This window comes from Natator depressus, chromosome 26, assembly GCF_965152275.1.
Source record: "Natator depressus isolate rNatDep1 chromosome 26, rNatDep2.hap1, whole genome shotgun sequence".
Lineage (NCBI taxonomy): Eukaryota > Metazoa > Chordata > Testudines > Cheloniidae > Natator > Natator depressus.
The window spans coordinates 2,397,745-2,423,498 of NC_134259.1; the positions used below are offsets into that span (position 1 = coordinate 2,397,745).

The window sequence follows — 25,754 nt, forward strand, 5'->3', positions numbered from 1 at the left end:
TAAAGTTATGAATTTAAGCTCCCAGGTTCATCTTTTGAAAGTGTCGTATAGATTTCCTTTGAGATGAGGACTGATAGGTCAGATCTAGAGTGATCGCTTTCCTGTTGAGTTCATTCACTAGCGTAGTGATTGTCTGGTTTCACCCACATAGTCGCTATTGGGGCATTTAGTCTCTCCAATGAGACAGAACACCTGCTTATAGCCTCCTAGGGCCATGAGATAGAGGACTTTAAAACTGACCTTTTTATGTATAGAGCACCTGTCATGGGCCCAAGAGTAACTCTTTTCCTCTGGGCTTTTGGGCTGGTATAAATATGGGGAGAAAAGCCACATTTGGGGAGAAAAGGAGCAGCCATTTCTCCAGTAGGTTGACTTTTTTTGTTTTTTAAATGGTGGCTGTTTGATGCTGCTCGGGTGTTTGGAACGTTGGAATGAATCAGGAGATTAGTGGGCAGAAGGCAGTGAGGCTGTCAAAGGTGTGATAAATTCAGGTTACATAGCCGTGCAATTTATCATCTGGCACAGCACGTGGTTGCTGCCTTCACATATGTGACTGTCTATTGTCAATTGTATATTGTGCGTCATTACGCATTGGCCACCTAATATAAACTATATAAGTAGCAAGGGTCTAATCGCATTTGCTATAGCTAAGGTTGTAAAACACTTGCTACCATAACCCCATATTCATTTGATTATAAAGTGCTACAGCATTCATCATTAAGCTGACCCCTTCCGTACTTGGTCTCAGCTATGATGGTAAATTTAACTTTTTTCCAAATGTGTGTTTATGATTTCAGTTCTGCATTCTATTTATGTCTGGTGTCACATGGAAAACACAGACACTTGACTCATGGGTCACGGGCCTATTTGCATTAGGAGTGGCTCCTAGCATTCCTCTCAAACTGGTCACACAGGTCCCCAAGGGAAAATTATTGGAAGGCCTAATGATTTGGATGGCAATGTAAACACAAGCATTGAGGATAGAAGTTCCAGGATGAGGGAAGGTGAATCTCCAGGAAGTGTTAACATGAGTAATTAAGGGTGAGCTGCAACTAGACTGAGCTGTTTATTTTTGTGATGTATTGAGAATTCCTGAATTGCCTTTTCCCCTCAAAAAGCTGTTTTTTATAGAGGAATGCGGGTCATATCTATCCTGAAGGCCCCGATAGAGACTCAGTGAAATGGTGATATCACAAGAGTCATGAGAGCAGCTGAAGCTTTGTCTATATTAGGGAAATGTTCTAAACATTTACTCCTGAATTGGCGTTAACAACATCAGGAGCCTTAGTAAAGGTAGGTTTCAGAGTAGCAGCCGTGTTAGTCTGTATTCGCAAAAAGAAAAGGAGTACTTGTGGCACCTTAGAGACTAACCAATTTATTTGAGCATAAGCTTTCGTGAGCTACAGCATCCGATGCATCCGATGAAGTAAGCTGTAGCTCACGAAAGCTTATGCTCAGATAAATTGGTTAGTCTCTAAGGTGCCACAAGTCCTCCTTTTTTTTTTTTAGTAAAGGTAAAGTTCCTGTTTTTAATACTCTATTAATCTTCTCAGTGCAAGTCTCAGCGCACTCTATCTGTTAGCATGTGCAAGGAGTGACTACAGAGGTTTCTTATTGGGGAACTGACGTTAAGGAAACCGGTGAGATCATTGTGTACTCACTTGTGTAAATGAGTAACCTGTCTGATCCATTCCTCACATAAAAAGCACCACACCCTGAAAGCATTACACGGGTATGAGCCAAACACCGAAACTACAGAATGTAACAAAACCACCTTCTCCACCTTCTCATTCTTCTCTTCTCTATGAAGAACAAGGCGTCCTGGTGTAAAACTGTCAATTACTGAAAAGGGGAAGGGGAGAGACAAAAGCACAGACTGAAGGAAAGAAGCTTATAGAAACCTGTCAATCTCATACGTCACACCTATATTTGCAGTTTTTTCTTGGATAAAACTAAGCAATCAGAAAGCATATTAGGACATGCTGAGCGTGAGAATCTGTTTGTAACTGATATAATCACAAAGCTCAAAGTTACAATACTGTACATGTGATTGTCCAGACGTACTGCCAAATAAATGCCACCACCTCTCCCCTGGATATCCTGGCCACTTGTTCTATGACATGATGCTGTTCCCATAGGAATGGATTGAAGGGAGCAGTTGGTGGGTGGCTATTCATATGGCTGGGGCAGTTGGAGGATGGCTGACTTGGAGGGTGGCTATTTGAAGGGGACAGTTGGGGGGCGGCTGATTGAAGGGGACAGTTAGGGGGCGGCTGTTTGAAGGGGGCAGTTGGGGGGTGGCTGATTGAAGGGGACAGCTGGGGGGTGTCTGATTGAAGGGGGCAGTTGGGGGGCGGCTGATTGAAGGGGGCAGTTGGGGGGCGGCTGTTTGAAGGGGACAGTTGGGGGGCGGCTGATTGAAGGGGGCAGTTGGGGGGTGGCTGTTTGAAGGGGGCAGTTGCAGGGCAGCTGTTTGAAGGGGACAGTTGGGGGGCGGCTGATTGAAGGGGACAGTTGGGGGGCGGCTGATTGAAGGGGACAGTTAGGGGGCGGCTGATTGAAGGGGGCAGTTGCAGGGCGGCTGTTTGAAGGGGGCAGTTGCAGGGCGGCTGATTGAAGGGGACAGTTGGGGGGTGGCTGATTGAAGGGGGCAGTTGGGGGGCGGCTGTTTGAAGGGGACAGTTAGGGGGCGGCTGTTTGAAGGGGACAGTTGCAGGGCGGCTGATTGAAGGGGACAGTTGGGGGGCGGCTGATTGAAGGGGGCAGTTGGGGGGCGGCTGTTTGAAGGGGACAGTTGGGGGGCGGCTGATTGAAGGGGACAGTTAGGGGGCGGCTGTTTGAAGGGGACAGTTGGGGGGTGGCTGATTGAAGGGGGCAGTTGGGGGGCGGCTGATTGAAGGGGGCAGTTGGGGGGGCGGCTGTTTGAAGGGGACAGTTGGGGGGCGGCTGATTGAAGGGGGCAGTTGGGGGGTGGCTGATTGAAGGGGGCAGTTGGGGGGCGGCTGTTTGAAGGGGACAGTTGGGGGGTGGCTGTTTGAAGGGGGCAGTTGGGGGGCGGCTGATTGAAGGGGACAGTTGGGGGGTGGCTGTTTGAAGGGGACAGTTAGGGGGCGGCTGATTGAAGGGGACAGTTAGGGGGCGGCTGATTGAAGGGGGCAGTTGCAGGGCGGCTGTTTGAAGGGGACAGTTGGGGGGTGGCTGATTGAAGGGGGCAGTTGGGGGGTGGCTGATTGAAGGGGGCAGTTGGGGGGCGGCTGTTCGCATGGCCGGGGCAGTTGGCGCTGTTCTAACGGGACAGGGGTTCCTGTGGTTATCGTTGCCGACTGTGGCAGTGGGGCCACAGGCCCCGCTCGGCAGGGCCATGCCCCGGCGCCAGGCGCGGCACTCACCCAGGCGAGCAGAGAGACAATGGCAGCTGGGGGCGGCTGGCGGGGGCGGGTTTGAGCGGGGACGCATGTCTACACTGGCAGCGCTTTAGCGTGCCTGGTGTGGCGGCGGCGCAGCGCCCAGCGCCGGGGCACTGTCTACACTAGCGCCGGCGTAGACAAGCAGCGAGCCAGGCCGCGACTCCCCATCCCGCCTGGCCCCGCCCCCTTCCCTCTGGACACGCCCATTCCCCCCGCCTCACGGAGCCTGTGCCCCGCCCCCTCCGCCCACACCTGCCGCCCTGCCCCGCCCCTCCAGCCCCGCGGGCGGCGCGAGCCAGCCCCGGCTCTCGCGAGCTTTGCGGCGAGCCCTCGCCGGCCGGGCCAGTGCCCGTCAGGCGGGCGGTGGGTCGGGATGTCGCTGTCGGGCTCCCCGCCGCGCTGGGCCCCCACCCATGTGCAGGTGACGGTGCTGCGGGCCCGGGGGCTGCGGCCCAAGGCCAAGGGGGCCGGCGGCGGCGGCAGCGACGCCTACGCGCTGATGGCGCTGGGCAAGGAGAAGTTCGCCACCTCGGTGGCGGAGCGCTGCCTGGGCGCGCCCGTGTGGCGGGAGGAGGCCACCTTCGAGCTGCCGCCCCGCCGGCCCGGCCACGGCGGCGAGCCGGCCCTGCAGCTCACCGTGCTCCACCGCGCCCTGCTCGGCCTCGACAAGTTCCTGGGCCGGGCCGAGGTCAGCCTGGCCGGGCTGCAGGAGGAGGGCGGCCGCCGCAGCACCCGGTGAGTCCCGGGGGGGGTCCGGGGGGGCTTGTTGCCCCCCCCCGCTGCCTAGCTGGGGCGGAACGGGCTGGAAGCTCCCGGGGGGGGGGGTCCCTGGCGAGGCGAGCTCGACCAGGCTCGCCCAAGCCACCCACGGTGGGATCGCCCCGGCGTTAGAGCCCCAGCGCGGGCCCTCGCCGAGCGGCGCGTTGCTCGGGCTTGCGGTCTGTCCTGTCTCCCGGTTGGTCTCTCTCGGGCTCAGGCCGTTTCTCTTCATTGCTTCAGTGGGGGGGGGGGTGCGCCTGCCTCTGCCTCTGCCTCTGCCATTCAAGCCCGTTCCCTCTTCCCTGGTCTCGGGAATCCCGCAGTAGATCAGGACCGTTGGATCGCGAGTTGGGTGCATCAGTTTCGCGGTGCAACGTGTCGCATGCCAGCACGTTACCACAATAAAGGGAGCGCCCACAGATGTGTGTGGGATGGAATCAAGCTGGGCTGGCGACCAGGGAGTGCCCTGTGATAACAAGGAGTTCATTTGAGAAGTGGGGAAGCTGTAAATCAGCTGAAGTTTTAATGTGTGTTTCTGTGTAGACAAAAACAAGGAGGAGTCCTTGTGGCACCTGAGAGACTAACAAATGTATGCCCGAATAAATGTGTTAGTCTGTAAGGTGCCACAAGGACTCCTCGTCGTTTTTGTGTACACGGACTAACACAGCTACCCCTCTGAAACCTGTGTAGACAAAGCTGCTATTATTTCCATGGCAAACTTAATCTAAATTTTGCAGATAGGTCCTTAGATTCTGTGGCAGCTTAATTTAAAGTTTTAATAGAATAAATGAGGGAGAATATACCCAGTACAGCATCAAGGATATTAATTTTGATAAATGTAATGTAGTCTGCATTGTCCTCACATTTTCAATTTTCAGTAGGAGAAACTTGTATTGGCCATGCATTGCAGAAGTTGTCAAGGTGGGGGGAAGCAAGTGGGTGAAGGACAGATGAGGTGGTTGATAACTAGGAGGGAGTGGAAAGCAGTTTCAGATTGCAGGATAAACACTTGAGCAGGTGTTTCTGAAACAAATAATGTTGACAGTTAAATTGGATGTCATCATGAGGCTTCTAAAATAACATGCCATTGTGATGAATAGAACCAATTTACATATCTTAGTTATTTTACTGGAGACTTTGGGACAGTATCACTCTGCTTGTTGTTTTGTGTGTAATGTTTCTTTCATGAGAGTTAGAAAAACTTTTTTTTTTTTAACTTAAAGCTTGTATTTGGGAGCACAATTGGTCAATTCAGGAAATGACAAAAATATAGGATTGTTTGAAGGAGAATGATTTTTTTTTAAATGGCATTCTGGGATTTGCTATTCAGTTTCAAGTACTTTTCATCAGATATTCTCAGTTTACAAATGGGAGGATATTTTTTCTGACTCCTAGTCCTGCAGAATCAGACGGGTTCTTTTTTGTGCATTATCACTGGCAGAGAAGATTCTGTGGGTCAAATTATGCTATTAAACACCTTACTGCAAAACAGTGTATACATTAGTGTGTTTGCAGTTAATTTCCTTTCCTTGCAAGCGGAAACAGGGTCTCTGTGTCCCTTTTTGTTTGAGTGCCCAACACAGTTTGGACCCTATGGGTTGGATCATATCCTTTTATAAAAAATAACTGCAGGAGGGGAAATGGGAGGATGAACACTGGAGTTTACAACAGGAGTGAAGATTTAAGTTTTTTAATGTTAGTGTGTTTTAGGTGTGTGCTTATTAAATTATATGTATTTGAAAGGTGGAGTTTATGTTCTGATTTTAGTGGCTTTGGTTTTATACACTCTGGATGTTTACTCTTAAGGCATCATTGCTTCAAAGAGATTATTTGCTTCTGATTTTGCAAGCTGTATTAAGAACTGTACACTGACTTATTTGAAGTGTTTTTAGTAGGGTCAGGCATATTAAAGGTGAGCTAAAAGGCGTGTTTATTACCATAGTTGTTGTTCTCAACTAAAAACTTATTTACATACGAATAATATTTGCACTACAACAGAAAATTCTAGTCAAATGAGTTTGAGATCTTCACTTGCTGCACTACTGTACCCTTCTGCTACTGGGAAGGAAATGACATTAGTAATAAGCTGACTTCAAGATTAGTGTGACAGTTCTCTTCTCTATATGTTTCATACTAGTGAAAATAAAACTTTCCAATGAAAAATATGAACTTGCATATAAACTTCTAGTGCAGGAAAGTACAACTCTATGATAAAAAATACAATCAATGAGAATCTATTTTAGCAGGCTTTGTCTTATTTTTTAACTATACCAGCTATACCTGTTCTTGTTGTTTTCAACATGAAGGGATAGTTTTCTCCTCACGCAAAGTATAGTAATTTTAAATATATATTGTTTTATTTGGATTCATAAAAATGTATACAGAAGCTTTGAAAACCCTAACAATACTTAAACTTATAATAACCATAACTGTCAATCAGCATTAAAAACAAATGTACAAATTAATTGAATAAGATTGATTGATTCATTCAAGATCACAGTTTGTTTAAATGTAGTTTTCTTAGGGGGTTAACTTGTTATAGCATAGCCCCCGAGGAAAACTACTTGTTTTGTTTGTCTTGAAGTATGATGCCTGAACTAATGACCATCGGTGTATGGTAATTCAAATAAAGGGATTTTTTTAAAGGATTGTATCTACATTCCTTTGAGGAGGAAATCATTGACAAGGTCATCTAAGTAGATAATCTTTAAGACTTTTTTTTTAATTAAAACTGTAGTTGAGTCTTGATAGCACAGTCTTTTCTAAAGCTCCTGTGCAAGTATTTCAGTACAGACAAACTTAAGTTCGCTGGTGCTGTTGTACATATACATGAGTCAGAATAGCATGTTCACAGAAGCTGTGTTGGTTATCTCTAGCAAAGTCTGACTACTTGTGTTACCAAAAAAAAAAAAAATTAAAAAAAATCCTCTTCCTTTGAAATGATGAAACTGTCTTATTGATTCAGTGTTGGGGTCAGTCTTTTGCTAGTCATATCTGGAGGAGACTAGGATTGCATTTTATAGGTTAGTCAATGTCCATTTTTTAACCTTTTTTCTATTGTGGAGGCAGTAATGGCTTGGAGTAGGATATGGGTTAGAGGGAAGTTTTCAATGTTTACTTCTGTTTTGAGATATACTTGGTTTTTGTATATAAATCTTTAAAAAGAAACAGTAACAGTTCACACTGAGAACAGTGAAGTCACCCAAGAATATTTAGCAAGTTTGTAAAGGCCTCTTGTTTAGGTGAAGAATGAAAGTACTGTACAATGCAAGTCATAAACACTCTTGTTCTTAATAAATAAATACCCTTGAAGGATATAATCTCCTTGAATAGTAGCTAATTCAGTAAAGTGTTGGTTTCCATTAACTGTGCAATGGAAATTGTATGAAGTTAAAGATTTTTCCTGCTAGCTTTGTACAGCTATCAACATTGCTTTCTCCTATTTGCTGTTTTAATGTAAATGCTCTTGGCTGCTCTGAAATTGGCAAGATTCTGGTTTCTACTGTGAGACTATTCTTAATGGAATAACAGTGTGAGGCTAACATACACTCTAACCATATTATAGACTAATGCTTGTCAATGAGCTATTTTAACTCACTGGGGTAGATCAGCTAGGTAATCTCACGAGGGCAGGTTTGGTCTTTACGTTCACAGAAGTGATAGATTTGGCAGCACTGGCTTCTTGTAAATTGATTATGCCCATGTAAAGCCGCCTCCTAAAGGACTCACAGCCATGAATGCTGGGTTTAATGTGGAGTTAGTTTTCTTCCAGGGACTAATTTTTTTTAAAATGGTTCTGGGCTGAAATCAGGCTTACAGGAGCATTAGCACCAACTTGGCCCATAAGCAACACTCATTGGTTCTTGACAAAGCTGTGTAGTGCTCTGTTGTGTCGAAGAGCTCTCAAACACAAATGTCTAATGAAAAATGTAACTGTTTTTTTAAAATGCATTGGAAAAGATGGCATATGGCAGATCTTTATAGCCTATCATAGGAAACGTGTCAAGTTTTAAATATTTACTATTTTGGACTTTAAAAGCTCTTCAGCCATCAAGGTTCAGTATGCAGGAAACTTACTCCACTAGTGGTGTACGATTCTTCCAGGTTTGCTTTTTTTCAAAGGTCTGAAGAAAATTAAGGAAAAACCTAGTAATGCCTCTTGGAAAACGTAGTTTTGTCAATAACTGTTTTCATATCTTGTTTCGTGCGTTGAAACTTCCTTGTCATTGGGCTGTTGGCTATTGGATTTACTTTAAATTTTGTTGAAGAGGCTATAATAAAATAACCCACATTTTCATTTGAAGTTCTTCTTCTAACCCTCCCACTTAGGCTATGTCTACACTATGGACCTTACAGCAGCACGACTGTACTGCTGCTGTGGTGCCGCTGTACGGCCTCCTGTGCCGCTGCTCTATGCTGGCTGGGGAGAGAGAGCTCTCGGGTTGGCATAAGCAAATCACCCCTAACGTGCGGCGGTAGCTGTGTCGGCAGGAGAGCATTTCCCACCGACATAGCGCTGTCCGCAGTGCTGCTTTCGTCAGGGTGGTTTGTTTGGTTTAATGCCCCCGACCAGCAAAAATGCTACTGTAGATGTAGTCTTAGCTACAGTGTGCAGAATATATACAGTCTTGGCACTGACTGCTGACACGCACATTGTTCGCTAATTAGTCTGCGGGGAAGGTGCCTACGGTTTGTTGCACAATATTGCAGAGATTGTGTTGCTCAAAGTAAATAGCTATTACTTGCACAACAACTTTTCTTAGAAATGATGGCTGTACTTAAGTTAATAAAAGTTGCATTCCTTGAATATTTAAAGCTTTTTTGTTTGAAAACAGTCAACTGGGACCATTTTAGTAAAAGGGCTATGCAAAATTTACAGGATAAGCTCACTGATGTACATTTGGAGCCAGAAAATACGTAAGAACGTTCCTTGAATTAAACACACTTTTAAGTCACAAGAATGGCCAGTGGCTTTTTACATTTAAATGCAAAATATATTCATTTTTATACTTTATTATCTAAGGCTTGATGAGTGGAACTTATTCAACTCACATTCTCTGATACTCCAATGAGAACGGTCGACATTTCTAGTGTAGGTTTCATTTTAGGGATTTTGTAATTTGGCTGTTAGTCCTAGGCTGACACTTGGAAGACAATTGCTTTAATAAAACTTGAACTCAAGTTTTATCACCCCTTTCTCTTGAATGCATTTCTTCAGGAGAGCTTTTGATGTTTGTCTGAAAGTGGAAAGTCATTTTAGGGTCAACTGTCCGAAATAGTTTTGAAACCAACATTATTTCTGTTCACCCCCAATGTGTAGCAGTGCAAAAACGGGCAGTAAGGAATTTTCATGTTTCATGCTTTTCATTCCTCTTGTGATGGAGTACTTCTATTAGTTTGCTTTAATTTAGTAGTTAAGCTGTGAGGGAAAATCCCAGCTCCTTTCCTCTTACAGTTTGTATGGCAACTTCCACCTTCTCTCTGTGTGTGTGTGTGTGTGTGTGTGTATATATATATATATATATATCTTCTTACTATATGTTCCATTCTGTGCATCCGATGAAGTGGGCTGTAGCTCACGAAAGCTTATGCTCTAATAAATTTGTTAGTCTCTAAGGTGCCACAAGTCCTCCCGTTCTTTTTGCGAATACAGACTAACACGGCTGCTACTCTGAAACCTGTCAGTTCTGAGGGGTCAGCAGATATACAGCTCCTAGTGATTGGCAAGAAACTATGCATGAAGCCAGTAAATACCTAGTTTCAGAGTAGCAGCTGTGTTAGTCTACTCTTTGTGCCAACAAGATTGAAATGTCATCAAGTAGTACACCTTGCCTGGTAATTGAACAAGTTTAATAGTCTAACATAAAGAGCCTGCAGTGTTTAAAACTGTAATTTCAGAAACAGATAAAGAGTTCAAAATATAAGTGCAGAAGTCCTGTCTCTAAAGAATCTTGCTTTTGGTACCTTGATTCTGAATCAGTATTGTATTAACAGACTAAAGTAAATAGAAACATCCAACAATAAGGTGCTTGATTCCGCAGAGGAAATTATAGGCGTTTTCCCTCTGCTGTTCAGGAGCTTCTATATTTGAAAAGTATTGAAATAGTTACTGAACAGAGACTTGGAAAGAAAGGTATGGGGGAGTATGGAGAGTGCCTTGACTGAACTATTTCAGGTGTAAATGTGTAACTGAATCTCTGCAGTTCATTCTGTTGCACTGGTGCCTTTTCTGGCGTACCTGCTTCTCCTTTTAACCTCTGGAAGTTTCAGGACGCAGAAACAAAGTATAAAGTTTGGGAAACCAAAGTGAAATGTTACTTTACCCTTCCTCATTTAATTAATTTTAGTTAATGACTCTCATCAGTGCTTTAATATTATCTCCTTGAGAAACTGTTAGTTTTGTTTTGTTTTTCCCCATGGGACCTTGCCTACCAGTTCTGAGTTTGTTAAAGTCTTCTCTTTTGAAGTCCATGGTCCTTATTCTGCTGCTCACTATTTCCTTCCCTTAGAATCATGAAATTGATCATTTCACCCAGATTGCCTTCCACCTGCAGATTCACAACCTATTGGTCACATTCAAGTCTAGAAGGGCTGCCCCCTGTTTATTTCTTTCACTTTCTGAAACAATAAATTGTCTCCAATATATTCCAAGAACTTATTGGACATTTTGTGTTGTCAGATTACTTTTCCAATAGATGTCTGGGTAGCTAAAGTTCCCCCATTACTACCAGGTCTTGTGTTTTGGATATTTGTTTGTTCTAGAAATGCCTCTTCCACCTCTTCTTCCTGATTTGGTGGTCTGCAGTAGAGTCGTACCGTGAGATCATCTCTATTTTTCCCCCTTTTTGTCTTTACCCAGAAACTTTCATCTGGTCTGCCAGGGTGGATTTGATTTAAATCAAATCGATTTAAATCACTAGTCAGGAAGATTCGATTTAATCATGGATTTCTACATAAAAGTGCATTCTTGTTGGTTTTTATAACCTTAATATATATTCTTCACAACTCAGAGATAGATGAAGGTTTCATTTTTAGAAGGTACACACTACACATTTTTAAAGTGATTTATTTTGAAAACTTTTCAGATTAGTTTTACAGCTATATCATAAAATGAATGATTATTTCATTTACCAAAGGTAATTGAAGCAGATGTTTATGAAGTCACTGGGAGGTGAACTATCTCCAGTTCAACAGGTTAATCATTAATATTTGGAGGATTTTCTTGCCATGCTGTATTAGGAGGAGAACATCAGCAGACAGACATTTAAATTGTTTTATTTAACTATTGCTCGCCTTTATATATAATTTATTTAAAAACATTTTTGCTATTAACAAGCATGTTATCTCCGGAGACACAAATCCATAGTTTGAGAACTGCAAAACTAAGCAGCTCTGATGGTATCTTCTACTGAGTCCCATTGGGTAGTTAAAAAGATTAACCTAAATCTATACAGAAGCCCCTGGAACCACGTAAGATTGGGTCCCTAATCCATGAACTATTGGAACTCATTTACAAAACTTTTCTTAAACATTACATGAATATATTGTCTCATACTATAGAATTAGAATTTATAATCCCTATTCCATGATGAGAGATCTTTGAGCTATAATGTATCATAATTAAAACTATCTTTAGATAGGCTTTTCCTCAAAAAGCATTTTATCCAAAAAATCCAATTTAAATAAAAAAATCTAATTTTTTTAAAAAACAAAATCATTGATTTTTATCCACCCTGGGTCTGCCTCACCACCGTCTGGATCTTGGAACAAGTGTATATATTCTTGATGTAAAATGCAGCATCTCCTCCCCTTTTACCCTGCCAGTCCTTCCTGAAGAAGCTGTACCGCTCCCGCTATACCTGTATTCCTGTCATGGGCCTTATCCCACCAAGTCTCTGATGCCAGTTAAATCATGGTACATGAAAAAAGTTATTTTAGCAGGGATGCTAAGGAAGTGACCTCACCTCTGCCCACAGTAAGCTCTCTGATCCTTGTCTAAACATGAAGTAGTTTCCCAGCTAGGGAGTCTGTTTTCTCCCTTTTCCCTCTGCCATATTTTTCTGTGGCTTGCATTAACCAGAGTTTGTTTTCAAAGCTTCTGTAACATTTTGACTTTCTTTTGCAGGTGGTATACACTTCACTCCAAACCAGGCAAGAAGGAAAAAGAAAGAGGAGAGATTGAGGTGGATATTCAATTCATGAGGAGCAACATGACAGCCAGCATGTTTGATTTATCCATGAAAGACAAGTCCCGGTCTCCATTTGGCAAGCTGAAAGGCAAACTCAAAGGAAAGCGGGCCAATGGACTGCCTGACACAGCATCAGCCATCATTCCCAGCATAACTCACTCACCAGCTGATAGTGAAGAGGAATCATCTGAGAAAGAAAAGAAAAAATCCAAGATCAAAACCCTGTTTTCTAAACCTGGTTTGCAGAAAACCTCCCTCTCCCAGTCCATGTCAGTTTTACCTGCTTTCCAGCCAGTGACAGAGAAAGTTAGGCTTAAACCTGGTGACTTTCAGTCAAATTGGGGGGAAGATAAGTCCTTTCCTCCAAATTCAGAAAGTGAGTATTTCCTCTCATAATATTAAACTTTATTACTATCTTAAATCTTTGTTCAAAAGAGAGCTTGATTTTGATACAGTAGATCAATTTATTGACAGAATATTAGCAAAGATTCCACCCATTATTCTTATGAAAAAGAAAATGACAAAGTATTTGAAGATGTTGGCTAAAATAAGCATTAAAGCACTGTTGGTAGTACATTTGTAGGTGGGTGATCAGATGCAATTTTCTTTTATTGTATGCGTTTTGTTTAAAACAGTAGAGCTGATCAGGAATTTTCCGATGAAATGCTCTGCCTGATTAGGAGTGGGGTCTTGAACCTGGGTGTCTGACATCCTAGGTGAATGCCATAGCTACCAGGCTTTTGGCGAGTCTGCTGGTATGGGTGCATGTCTCTTTGCACTCCAAAAAAAAAAAAAAAAAGGTGTTTGTTCCGAATGCGGAATGAAACCAAATATCAAATCCGTAATTTTTTTGTGAAATGGAGTTCTTGTTTTCTGGCCAACGCCGCAAAACAGGACTATTGTAGCTGTATGTTCATAGATCCATTGAAAAAAATTTAAGAAGAATTTGTCTGAGACCATTCTTTGTATTGCTGGAGCCATTTTGGATGAAATAGAATACTTCTTCCTTGTGATCTGCCACTTACTGTGTGACTGTCATAGAAAATTGCCTCCTGCGTACATGCCATGCCATTCCCCCCCCCCCCCAAATAACAAAAACCCCAAAAACATAAACAACCCAAACACCTGTACAGCAGAGGTTTCCAAACTGTGAGGCCTGGGACTTTTGATGGGGTGCAGCAGGGCCTGGGATGGTGGGAAGAGAGCGGCGCCAGCCCCTCCCTGTCCCCAGCTATGCTCTGGTCCTTCCCGCAGCTGTGTTCCTGGCCCCACGCCTGGCCCTGCCCACACTCTCAGCCCTGTGGGGGGCCCCCCCACACACAGCTGCAGTCCCAGCCTCGGTTCCCTTTCCCTTGTCCGCATCCTCTGGCTCTGTGGGGGACATGGCACAGACTGGGTAGGGTGGGCCCAACCCACAAAAGTTTGGGGACCACTGCTCTACAGGGTGATACTCCTGCTTTAGATAAATTTTCTGTATCTCTAAACATAATTTTTCCATTGTCATGAGTAATCATTGAGTCTTTCAGCACTTTAGACTGTAATATTGACTGTCACCAGGAAATATGTTTTTCATAGCTTTAATGTCTCATTTTTTTTCAGAGGCCTTTGGAAACAAAGCCGAAGATAACTCACTACATGTTCCTGTACTCATGGCTCATAAGAGAACAGCAAGTGCAGACAATAAGCAACTAAACGAAATAACCTCCAGCAACACCAAGAAAGAAGGGCTCTCCTTACTCAGTGGCCTTAAATCCAAAAATGATCCCACACCCCGATCCAATGTGTGTATCAATGGTAATCATGTTTATCAGAAGGAAAGTGAAACAAAAAAGGAAACCATGCCAAAGGACAACACTCCTTCCTCTTCCCCTCAAACATTCAGGAAAAACCAGCCCTCTGAATCGGAAGAAAACTTGTCTTCCAAATCCACTAAGGAACATGAAAAGACAGGAAGAGTGTCTCCTAGCAGAGGTTTCTCTGGCTCTCCCTCACTGGAGTCCTTTAAGTCTATGACCCTACCATCATACAAACTGCTTAGCGGTGGAGATTTAGTGGGAAATAGTGCTTCACTGAGTTTAGAAACTGCAAAAGAAGAAACTAAAGAGGACAAAAACCAAGAGAACAAGAAGTCTTTATTGTCTCTAGTCACAGGAAGAAAGGAAGTAGTGAAAAACAATGATGTAGAAAACATGTCTGACATGACTTTGAAGGAGAGAGAAGCCAAACTTCTTGAAGAAAAGAAGAATGAAAAAGACGTAAAACCTGTTGAAATCCCTAAGGACTATAACCAAGAAAGTACTCCGAAAAACAGCAACACAGCAGATGTCCCCAGAAACAAGAAATCACATAACCCCTTTGACGAATCGCTCATGGATGAACAGAAACCAGAAAAGTCTGCAGCCTCTGCAAGGACAATCCAAACCAAAGCTGTCAAACCCAGGTTAGTCTTGTTTTATTTCAGTTTCAGATTCTGATATAAAGCACTGCAGACGTATGGCTAGACTGGCCCACTTCCTGCCACAAGGTAACATTTCTGTAACTGTTGCCCTTTACAGCATCTCTTGTGGGGGACTCATTTATATTTCACTACTAGATGAAAGTTTAACCAGTTACACACTTATTAAGATTATTGGTATAAATATTAACTTTTACTTCCATTCTTAACCAATTTAACTTCATATATGTGTCGATGCACTAACATAATGGTTTTTCGTGCCTGTATCTTTTCAGATAGTATGAAGTAATTTATTCCGTGTTGTTCTATTAATCCATAACAAAAACTAACAGTATTCTCCTGCATTACTGTCTAAGTTCGGAAGTGGGTAGAAGGGCTGAAATATCACCTTTAATCAAGCCTATTGCTCTCCACTATAATTCTTGCTGTGGCTTGGAGAATGGCAAATCTTGGAACACATCTGCTTTTGGCATCATTCAGTTTCATGAAGTAGATTTCTGGGGTTGTATGTGAGACTTTTTTCAGAAATTCTGCTCTGTGACTTACATATGTGAAAGAAGCGTGGCCTTACTAACAAGTGTCCTGAGCTGTCTGTCTTTAACACTAGATCTTCAGTTACATTTATGTTTAAACACCTTGTGTGTAAATGCAACATCTTAAGCTATTATGCTATTAGTACTTATGTCTTGGATGCAAAAGAAATTATGTACAATTGCTTTAAAAGTAGACATCACCCTAGTAAACTTTGATTTGCATGTAGCAAACTTTACAACACAAGTTTTTTGCATCACAAGTATTGGTATTGCATAGAAAATATTTAAACATAAAATGTTTCAGCTTGTTTTATTGGTCCATTAAACTCTTAAGTCCTTGCAGTTCCTTATACATCATTAGTATGTTGCAAATTTTGTGAAATCTACCTTTAGAACTTGTCTTTGTCTGTCTCTCACATGTTGCATCTGCAACTGACACACAAGTTTTTGTCCCTTTTACAGACTGGGAATGTCATCAGAGGATGAAACCGAAGCCACGCTTCCTACTTCTGTGCCTGATTCCTTTCCTGCTTTCCTTTCTGCACATCATTCTAGTAATGACAATAACCCTTTCACTTCTAAAGTGGGACAAAAATTTAAAGCACGAAACTCTGTTAGCCCTCTTCCTCCATCTCTCATTTCTGGACAATGTTCTAATGACAATAATCCTTTCATTTCTGACTGGGGACAGGAATCCAAAGCACAAGACTCTGAAAGCTTCACTAGTCCTCTCTTGTATTTCCCCCATCCTCCTGCAACTCTGGGGCATATTTCTTCTCATCTCCTTTCTACTCCCCATTCTATTGACAATAACCCTTTTGTGTCTAAACTGGGACAGGAATCAAAAGTGCAAGACTTCAAAAACTTTACTAGCCCTCCCTCTTTCTCCCTTCCTTCTGCTGTTTCTAGCAAAAGCTGTTGTTCCTTTGCAATAAACTTTGCTGATTCGGAGCATCCTGCTTTTGTTTCTTCAGAGGAGTCTCAAAATGAAAGTTTGACTAATGATACAAATGCTGTATCAAATTCTCTGGGGTCACGGTCTGAGTCTCCTCCTCTACCTGTGTATGAAAGAGTTGGGCAGACGCCAAAGAAACAATGTGATGCCAAAGAGGTACAGATAGTATCACCGGATAACAAAAATAACAGAGGCTTTAAGAAATCAGTTACCTTTCATCTTGATGAGTTGGAAAATACTGATTCCAGCAGAAATCATGCTGAGGCTTTAGACAGAGAGCCACGTGAGAGATGGCATCCTGATCAACGTGAAGAAATGTTCACTACTGATCCAACTGTAATAGAAAAGAGACGAGGGTTTGCCTCTGTGCTGGGTATGGAGTGCTACCCTTCGTCTAAACTCTGTGATGAAAGTAGGAATTCTGTTCAGAACAATGAGAGCACTGTTCAGGGTGACGTTGAAACCAGCAGTACAAGTGCTGAAACCTGGATGAAAGATAGCAAAGAACTAACTTCACTCTCCAAGTCTAATTATAGCCTTTCACCTGGGAATGCTGTGGTACAGCCATCTTCTGCTGAAAGCAAATTAAACGAGGAGCAAGAACTATGTAGTGGAAAGAAAATTAAGCATTCACTCAAAATGGAAGAATTTGGGCTCACATTAGAGTCCAAGGTAACTCATGCCATCAAAAGTGACTCTTCAGTTCAAGTAGAGCTGCCAAAACCCACCCCAAGAGTTCACACATTGCTCCCTAAGGCCCTTAACAAGTCAGAGGATGTTACTGAACTCAATCCTCTATTTGCAAAGCCAAAGCCTATCCGAAGAAATGCTGTAAAACTAAATAAGTGTGCACCTGTTTCTCTGACTGGTAGACTGAAAGATGAAGAGCTGCTTACTTCATCTGACAGCACAATGTCTGGGTCTGAATTTGTGTTTCATAGAGAGAATCCCATGAACCCACACGAAAACCCAGCATGTGACAGCTTATTAAAAACAGCCACTCTGTCAACTACACATCATCTTGACAGAGATGATAGCAATAATGGACACCTAAAACACAAAATTTATGGTCATGATGATTCATTATTTGACTCTGGAACAGACCTTAAGTCTGCCATTCCAATTACTGGAGATCAGAGTCGAACACATGTTGGCCTTCCAGTTATTCTAGAAGTAGGATCAGATGATGAGCTTCTAGAGAACTATCAAAAGAACAATGAAATGACTGCAATTTATAAAAGTTTTCCAAATACTGAAAATCAGTGTGTAGATTCATTGTCTGTCACTGAGGAAGAAAAATTCAGTTCAGATATGAGCTCTACTGATAGAGCAAGTATATTGCTTCAGAAGGGAGAAGGTGGCCCTTCTAAATCATCCAAACTAAATTCAGTAGTAGACATTCATAGTGCAAGCAGCAAGACTAGTGAGTCAGGTTTAGATATGCTGTCTTATCCCAGTGAGAATGGATGTGTTGTTGAGGAACAGGAACCAAAGGAATCTAGCAGTATTACGGAAAGTAGGAAGAGTGATTTTTTTGAGCCCTCTGAAAAGTCTGTTTCTTTTACCTCCCTGTCCAGTTCTTCCCAACTCTCCCCTTCCTCTAGTTCCCTCCAATCTGACGCTTGCAACAATAGTAGAGCAGAATCAGTGAAAAAGCCACCAGCAGAGAGCTTCAATCATAAAGTCGAAAATGCTGGCAAGAAGAAGGTGCTTCAGGCATGGGTTTCACCCTCTGAGACACTTCCCAATCAAACACAGCAGAATGGTGGAAGTGTGTCTGTTAAGCACAGGTGAGAATATGGGGAAATACATAGAAAATGTCTGTGTTGTACAAGACATAATTTTGTCTGCTGCAAAAATATCATGATAGTTTTTTCATTTTGATGGGACTTCATACAATCTTAACTTGGTCTGACTTTTGGACCCTGTCAGAGTTCTATACCGTACCAGTGTAAGACCACCAAAACTTTTATTAGCAAAAAATCAGTGATTGCACCAAACAGAACTGTGCGCCCAAAAACTTATACTGAGCAGTGGCAGTGCTTTGTGCAGATCTAACATTCACAATACTTCTGTTATTTATGGCAAGTTGTTTATATTAGGGAACTCATTGCTCATTAGTCAGATATGGATTTATGCTTTTTGAATAATGCTACTTTAATACTACAAATATTCTGGTGTCAACAGCTGGATTTGGTAAACTGCATTGTGATCTCTAGCTTTTCAGAAATGAGGAAATACAATCAAAGGCAGTACTGAGAACTGTGTTGTTCCCTTAACTAGTAAAGATTTCTAAGTATTAAAATATACTACAGACAAACTTACTTCATGTGACTAATAGGCCTGACTCCCAGATGACCAACATGCTTTTGGACGTCCAGAGCTGTTCACAGCTCCAACTGACTGGCACCCCATTATAGTCTGAGGTGCAAATTGGGGCTGTCTTTTCCTGTGAAACTCTGCTGGCCTCAGAACTGCTTTATCTGTCTCACGTATTGTAGAGCTCCACAGTAGGAACTGCAGGGAATTACTGTTCAGAAATTGATTGAAACGCAGTTGGATGACTTACTTCCACTTTTTAAAATTGCCATTACAAATGGGTCTAGAGAACACAAGATTATGTCTAGGCATCTAGTGTGCCTTATGCCAGAATTAGTCCATTTAGAGAAGATGGAATAAATCTGCTGCCCAAGAACATATTTGGTATGTAGACTTCTAATGAAGATAATGTGGGAAAATTATGTAGAATCTAACTCTTATAGTAATTTGTGTGTAGTTTAAAAACAAAAACAAACCCACAACCAAACAAAAACTAAGCACTCATGAATATAGTGTAAGCACCTCATGTAACCAACTTCTGTTATGTGATGATTCCAGTTACCATGATACTGTTTCTTTTTTTGTTTGTTTTTTGAATGCAATAAAAATAAGTCATCAGAACAGTGTGTGCGCGTGTGTGTGTGTGCGTGCGCGTACGTACACACACCCAATGGAAGACTATAACTGGAGGTAGAACTCTGTCCTGGAACTGAATTTCTCGTACCTTGAGGTGTCTAAGGAAATTCATTAAATTCCCTCATGTTCAGTCTTACTGGATTTATGAACCTGTTGAATGCTTTACTTGTGATAGGATATCAAGATGTTAAGGAACTGCCTAAACAAGGTGCGGCTTTTGTTTCAGACCTCATCCTGTGAAGCCAATGAACACCACAGCAAATAAGTCGCAGACTAAAAATTTGACCACAACCACAAAAATGGATGAAAACTGGACTGAGAGCAATAGAAAGGTATGAAAGAAATTGAAACTTGGGTTGTAGCTTCATAATGGTTACTGTAAACTTCATAGCTTCCAGGGCACTCAGTGTGAACTTGCCTACTCAGGGTAACTTACATTTTTTGGCTCTGACACTCAAGTGATATCTGTCAAAGGATTTCCTTATTTTCTCTATTTCCCAGCACTGGGAGGAAGAAATTGAATTCACTTTTTGTTCTTATTCAGTGCAAAAAGAGGCTCCTGATGGGGTCTCCCAAGGAACTGTGGCTGTACTACTAGAGTAAACCCAGAAGTGCTCTTTGGTTCCCCACTAGATGGGTAGGTTGATGGGGAGGCTTGGTTGTGAGCCAGGAAGATGACTAGTAGGAGTGCCTGGGTGGAGGGTGACAAGTAAATATGCTACTTTGTAGGCAATCCTTGCTGTCTCCAATGTGTGGGGTGTGGCCACTGTAGTCTGGAGTCTGCTTACACCGTACTTACTCGAGGTGGTTGTGGGCAGGTAGTCGCTATCTGCTGCACTGGTGATCTTCCTTTCAGCAGAGACTAGTGGGACCCATCACCTTGTAACTTGCTGCATTGGCAGCTTCCATGATTAAGAACTTCCTCCACAGTCTGAAAGCCCAAATGCCCATTTGTTAACGCAGGAGAATGTTGCCTCAAAAAAGTAGGTCATATTTCTAGACGTGCATGGCTAAAAGCTTTCACCTTCTTTCTCTTCCCCTCAAATCTGTGAAAAGTATTGTCTGAGTGTTTGCATAAGTTCTGATCCCTGAGGCACCATTAGATAAGAGGTCTGTAAAATGAGAGCAAACCATGTTCTGAGAAAATTCAGAATTCCAGGCACACACTGGCTTGTAATGTAGGATTCCTCATCTTAAGGAGTGTCTACATGCCTGCGTGCCCTACCCCAAATGGCAGTGAATCTCAGAGCCTGGTGCAGCTGACCTGGACTTACGCCGCAGTGCTGAAAATAGGCATGTAGCCGTTACTGCTCTGGCTCTGAGACTTCTAAGTAAATGGCCATAAAAGAAAAATGTGACTGAAAAGTTGAATTTTTTCACTTAAACTCAGGTGTGCTGTCCTTCAGAGTCTACAGAAGCCTGTTTTCTTAAACATCTGTTGTTTCCAGACCACACCTTAGCTGTACAAATACAAAACTATTCCCTGTCATGCCACTGAGATACAGCTATGAATAAGTCTGCTGTACAATGAGTATTTAGTACTAAAGTAATATTTGTGCTAATACTACTTTTATTTTTGCTGCAATAAAAAGGCAGCATAACCGGTTACTTAGCGGCGGTTACTAGAAATCATCCCTACCCAGCGCTTAAACCAGCAAACATCATTTTAATGTTAAGAATAACTCTCCAGCAATGTATTGCTAATTTGTCAAAATAGAAAATGATGGTAACTGTCTTTTTAAAATTTCAGTCTCAAGGTCGTCAAGTATATTCACTGCTGTTTAACCTGAGCTTGAATCTCACTTTATTCAGTATATTGTAACTTGTGGTTCTGTAGATCTTTCAGTGCTAATATTACATGAGGAATTTTTTATGCAAGTCTTTAGGCCATTGATGTCCTGGGGTCATAACTCATCTGTCCTTTGTTACGGACTCAAATTTACCCTTAAACCCCCTGCAAACCTGGCATTCACATATAACTGTAAATTGCTGACAAATATAGAGCCATAAAATTGAGGCTATGGAAAACTCTACCAAATTTTGTCTCCATTGTGAGTCTTACTTCCCCTTAGAATAGATGCCCTCGGCTTCCTAAATCCTACAGTATCAAATATTCTTGTGCCATAAAAGTGCAGTATTTAAATATTTTTCCTGTTACTTTCCTTTCCACATAATCTATTGTTATAAAGCTCCACCTTTCCACATTTTGGAAGTGCATGACTATCTGCCAATAATGATAACTTTGCTGTCATTTCTAGCTGCCATTGCTAAGTGCCCTAACAGATGTTTCTCTTGCAATAGCAGTTGCATTTGTATCACTTTACCATACTGGTTTGGTCTTGCAGCTTTTCCCTGTCATTGCTGATGTTGCAAGCCTGGCAGGTTTTGTCCCTGGGGAACTTGCTTTTCCTGTTCACTGAAGTAGTAATGACTAATAAATCCTGTCAAGTATCAGAGGGGTAGCTGTGTTAGTCTGGATCTGTAAAAGCGGCAGAGAGTCCTGTGGCACCTTATAGACTAACAGACACATTGGAGCATAAAAAGCTTATGCTCCAATACGTCTGTTAGTCTATAAGGTGCCACAGGACTCTTTGCTGCTAATAAATCCTGAAATGCCAGTTGTGTGAAACTTTTAACAAGATGTAAAGTACAGTAATTTCTTTGAAGAGCAATACTGTTTTGGTAACAAATATCCCTGGAATTCTTCAGCCTTCCCTGAATACAAAGATCATTAGGCAGTCTTCTCAGATTACTGTAAAACACTTATTTCTGCACTGACCCTGTCTGTCCTCTCTCTCCAAAAGAAATATGATCCTTCGGACCCTGCCTATGCTTATGCTCAGTTAACACATGATGAGCTGATCCAGCTGGTGTTGAGACAGAAGGATACCATTACAAAGAGAGATCTCCAGGTGCGGGAGCTAGAAAACTACATTGATAACTTGCTTGTCAGAGTCATGGAAGAAACTCCCAACATTCTTCGGGCTCCATCTCCAAAAAATATGGCTGGAAGGATGTAAAACCTCTGCCAGTAAATCTGAATAAAGGACTGGACTCCCATCTTGTTACTCAAACTTCACAGGTAGATAATGTGAAGTTGCTGATGTTCTGGTATCTGCTGCCTACAAAAAAAAAAAAAATCACCTTTCTGTGTCTCTTGCAAAAAGTTGATTCCACTTATCTGGAGACTAGTTAATAATTATACCAGGTCTTGAATACATAAGCCAAAAATACAGTAGTCAGAAGTCTTCCTTTCTGGTACACTGTAAATATTTTACCGCCACCTGGGAGGCATTGTTAAAGAATGTAATCAGAGGCCTGAGATTCATGTGGCTGTGAATGTTTTTGAAGCCATTTTTCTCAGTGAGGTACTGATGGTTGTTGGCTTCTGAGCTTCTTTATTTTATTAGTATTGGGAGTTTAGATTAACGGTTAGTGTTTTAAAAACTGAACCATTATTTCTCAGACTCAGAACAACAGTTGTTCGTAATTCTGAGACTTAAGTTATAGTGCAATATAATATAATATAATATATAATATACACTAATTCAAGGATTTGATTGCTTTGTTCAAATAATTATATTACAGAAGTTGAAATGCACTCCAGAAAGAGGTTTGGTAACCATAAGTTGCCTTATTGTAAAAAAAAATGTAATGTCCTTTAAACGTGCTATAAAATTGGAGGGCCTTTAAATCTACATGAAAATGTGATTGTACTAATGAAGTGTCTACATCTCATTTTGGGAAGGGAAGCGCAAAGCCTGTATAAAACTAGTGTTGAAAAATTTCAAAGCAGTGCTCTGAGCAGGCTCTTATGGCTGCTTTAATATAGCAAAAATCAAACAAAGATACAATTGCCATTCGACTACAAGATTAAAGAACAGTTACGAATTTTAGATGATACAGTGATCTGAATTGGGAGCTGTTTTGTTTCATAGCCATCATATTCCTGATTTGAAGGTTCTTGTTCAAACTAGGGGGCACACAACTCCCATACAGTTTACTTGGTATCCTGTATAAACATGTATGCACCAGTTTCCTTTTTGGTGTACATGCTTAGTTTGTTTATATTGCTATGCACAGCAAGTCGTGAAGATTTTTCTATTGTGCCACTCAAGATCATAGCTTTTTAAACATGCTGTATTTGGGAAACTAGGACTTACAGTATGGAACAGCTGTCCCAGTTGATTCATATGGAACATCTAAACTGTATATATCTATATGTGGATAAAGTAAAAGGCACATGTGACCTGGTTCTCTTAGTAAAGGAGCATTCAAATGATGGCTTTTAAAAATGTCTGGTTTCCAGTAATAAGACTTGTGGTTGAGAATGTTGGAACAGGTTTTATTTTAAATGTAGTCAGAAGACATCGTGCTGCTATTTTGCAAGATAAATCAGATATCTCTGTCTGAATCTTTTGCCTTCGTCTGCTGTAACTGTGCAGTTTGCCATGGGACAGGCATTTCCCATTTATATCTGATAGCAAACAGCAAGACACTCGCAAACAATCATTTTAGGAGGCTTACTTTAAATCATTCTTTTAGGATAGTGTTGATAGGAATTGTCAGTAAAACTCAGCACTTTGATGGAAAGTTGTGATTGGATTCAGCATTACTTTACATCCACATTTAATGTTGGGGCTGATGTGTGGCAAGCTCTCAATTTTAACAGCTCTGTGCTCACAGCTCTCAAATTGACTTCTTGAAGGCACAGTGAGGTTCAGTGATACAATATTATAGTACTTTGGATAATCTGTTTTTAACATCTAGCATGTATTGTGAAGCAAAAAAATAAAAATAAAACAAACTCTACCCTTTATGAAGGTGAAAGGGTCCATTAAGTCTTCCCTAAAGTTCCGAGTGATAATTTCACCTATAGTTTAGGAGGGCACAGTTTCTCACAGTATTCTTTTCATTAAAGCACTTTAATGAGAGGTGAGACAAGTTGAATTTCCTGTTAGCCTTTTAATAGTCTGTTGCCTTATATTTAATATTTTCATAAAACACTGGAGACCACTGCAAACTTCTCAAATATTTTTTCTGTAGCGAAGCCTAATTTAATCTATTTACATAGAAGAAATCAATGTTTACTGGAATTGTATATAAATATATATGCTGTTAAGTGCATTTGTTACTTTGTGATTGGTTATGTGATTACAAAAGTGTAGGCAAAACTTCACTGCCGTATCATACAACTTTCCTTCAATGGAAGCCATAAACGAAATAATTCATAATACTATGAATGAAAGGTTTAAGGTGTAATGTTCCTTTCTAGGACCACAGGTACATAGTAGCAATGAGTGGTTGAACAGATGACTTCAGTTAAGGGGTAAGTTTCAATGTCCCAGATCCCATGAATGGAGTGGCTTATACTGAATTTTTTAGCAGGATCTCTAGATCTTGTTTTTTATATATATATATATATATATATATATATATATATATATATATATATATATATATATATATATATTTTTTTTTAATTTGCATGGAACTAGCTATCTTCCACTGAAAATGACTGACTGCTGCTTGTGCCTTGAAATAGTGAGGAAGATGAAACGTTAATTTCGGTTGCCTCTATCCTCCTTGATGTTTCTATGGAGAGGAATTGTTGCCTGCGCCTCCCTAAAAATTTTTTTGCCTTCAGGACTTGATTCCATAGCTTTCCAACAGCTTTCTGGTTGTATGAGAACTGTGGAGATCTCTATTCTTTAGTGCCTTTGAGCAGTAGCTAAACAGTCTGAATTGAAACTGGTGGTGTTATAATGGCTGGACTTGCTTTTATATTAAGAACTAATCTAAATGAATCCAATGATATGAAGTGATTTTTACTAGCCTCATTTTAAATGGCTGCCTGTCTGCTCTGGAGTTAATGTACTATACCACCACCAGCAGCTGAAGCCATTGTTTGTAATGCTGCACCTGCTGCTTGAGGGATAAATACTTTACAAAGATGTTTTCATCCTTAATCAAATGTATTCTTATCTTGGGAAAACTTAAACCCTATGGTTTAAATATTTGCTGATAACATTCCACTTAAAGTTATGACATTCTGCTTCCAAGATGGGACTATAGAATTTTGATAGGGTTTTTTTCTTTTTGGTCATCTTTTATACCAGTTAAACTTGGAGTCTGTCTGTTGGACAAAAGTTTAGCTGGCTGCTCTTACACAATGAGGCTTGATCTCTTGGTTGCACCTGGTAAGTCTCATTTATTGGTGAGATTTGGGCACTGCCAGGAGAGAGTGGTCCTTTACAGGCCACACTTCTACTTCATTAGCTGTGAAAATGTTGCACAATCTTATTGCACCTCAAATTTTTTTATTGGCAATGCTGTTTTTGAAGTGTTTTGACATAGAAGGACTGGAATTTTTAAGAAAGGTACTTATGAGATTAAAGCTTGTTTGTCAAACCCCTGTACAGTTGCTTAATGAATGTTTAATATTGAAGGATCCAAATGTATTTTTGTTTATATTTTCTGCTGTTTGGGTACTTTTTTTCT

At 41.4% G+C, this 25,754-nt stretch overlaps 1 protein-coding gene across 3 annotated transcripts; it reads left to right on the top strand.

The window, feature by feature from the left end:
• The first annotated feature begins 3,780 nt into the window (after positions 1–3,780).
• On the top strand, positions 3,781–24,662 carry RAB11FIP1 (RAB11 family interacting protein 1). 3 transcript variants are annotated; one of them, XM_074940052.1, is made up of 6 exons: positions 3,781–4,142; positions 12,292–12,731; positions 13,955–14,795; positions 17,876–18,088; positions 19,480–19,585; positions 22,058–24,659. In XM_074940052.1, the coding sequence occupies exons 1-6, from the start codon at positions 3,781–3,783 to the stop codon at positions 22,271–22,273; spliced, it is 2,178 nt and encodes a 725-aa protein (XP_074796153.1). In that variant the 3' UTR covers positions 22,274–24,659. The 3 variants fall into 3 exon arrangements, with proteins under 3 accessions (XP_074796153.1, XP_074796155.1, XP_074796152.1); XM_074940054.1 differs by lacking the exon at positions 17,876–18,088; XM_074940051.1 differs by lacking the exons at positions 3,781–4,142; positions 12,292–12,731; positions 13,955–14,795 and having other exon boundaries at positions 15,812–18,088; positions 22,058–24,662.
• Positions 24,663–25,754: the final 1,092 nt, after the last annotated feature.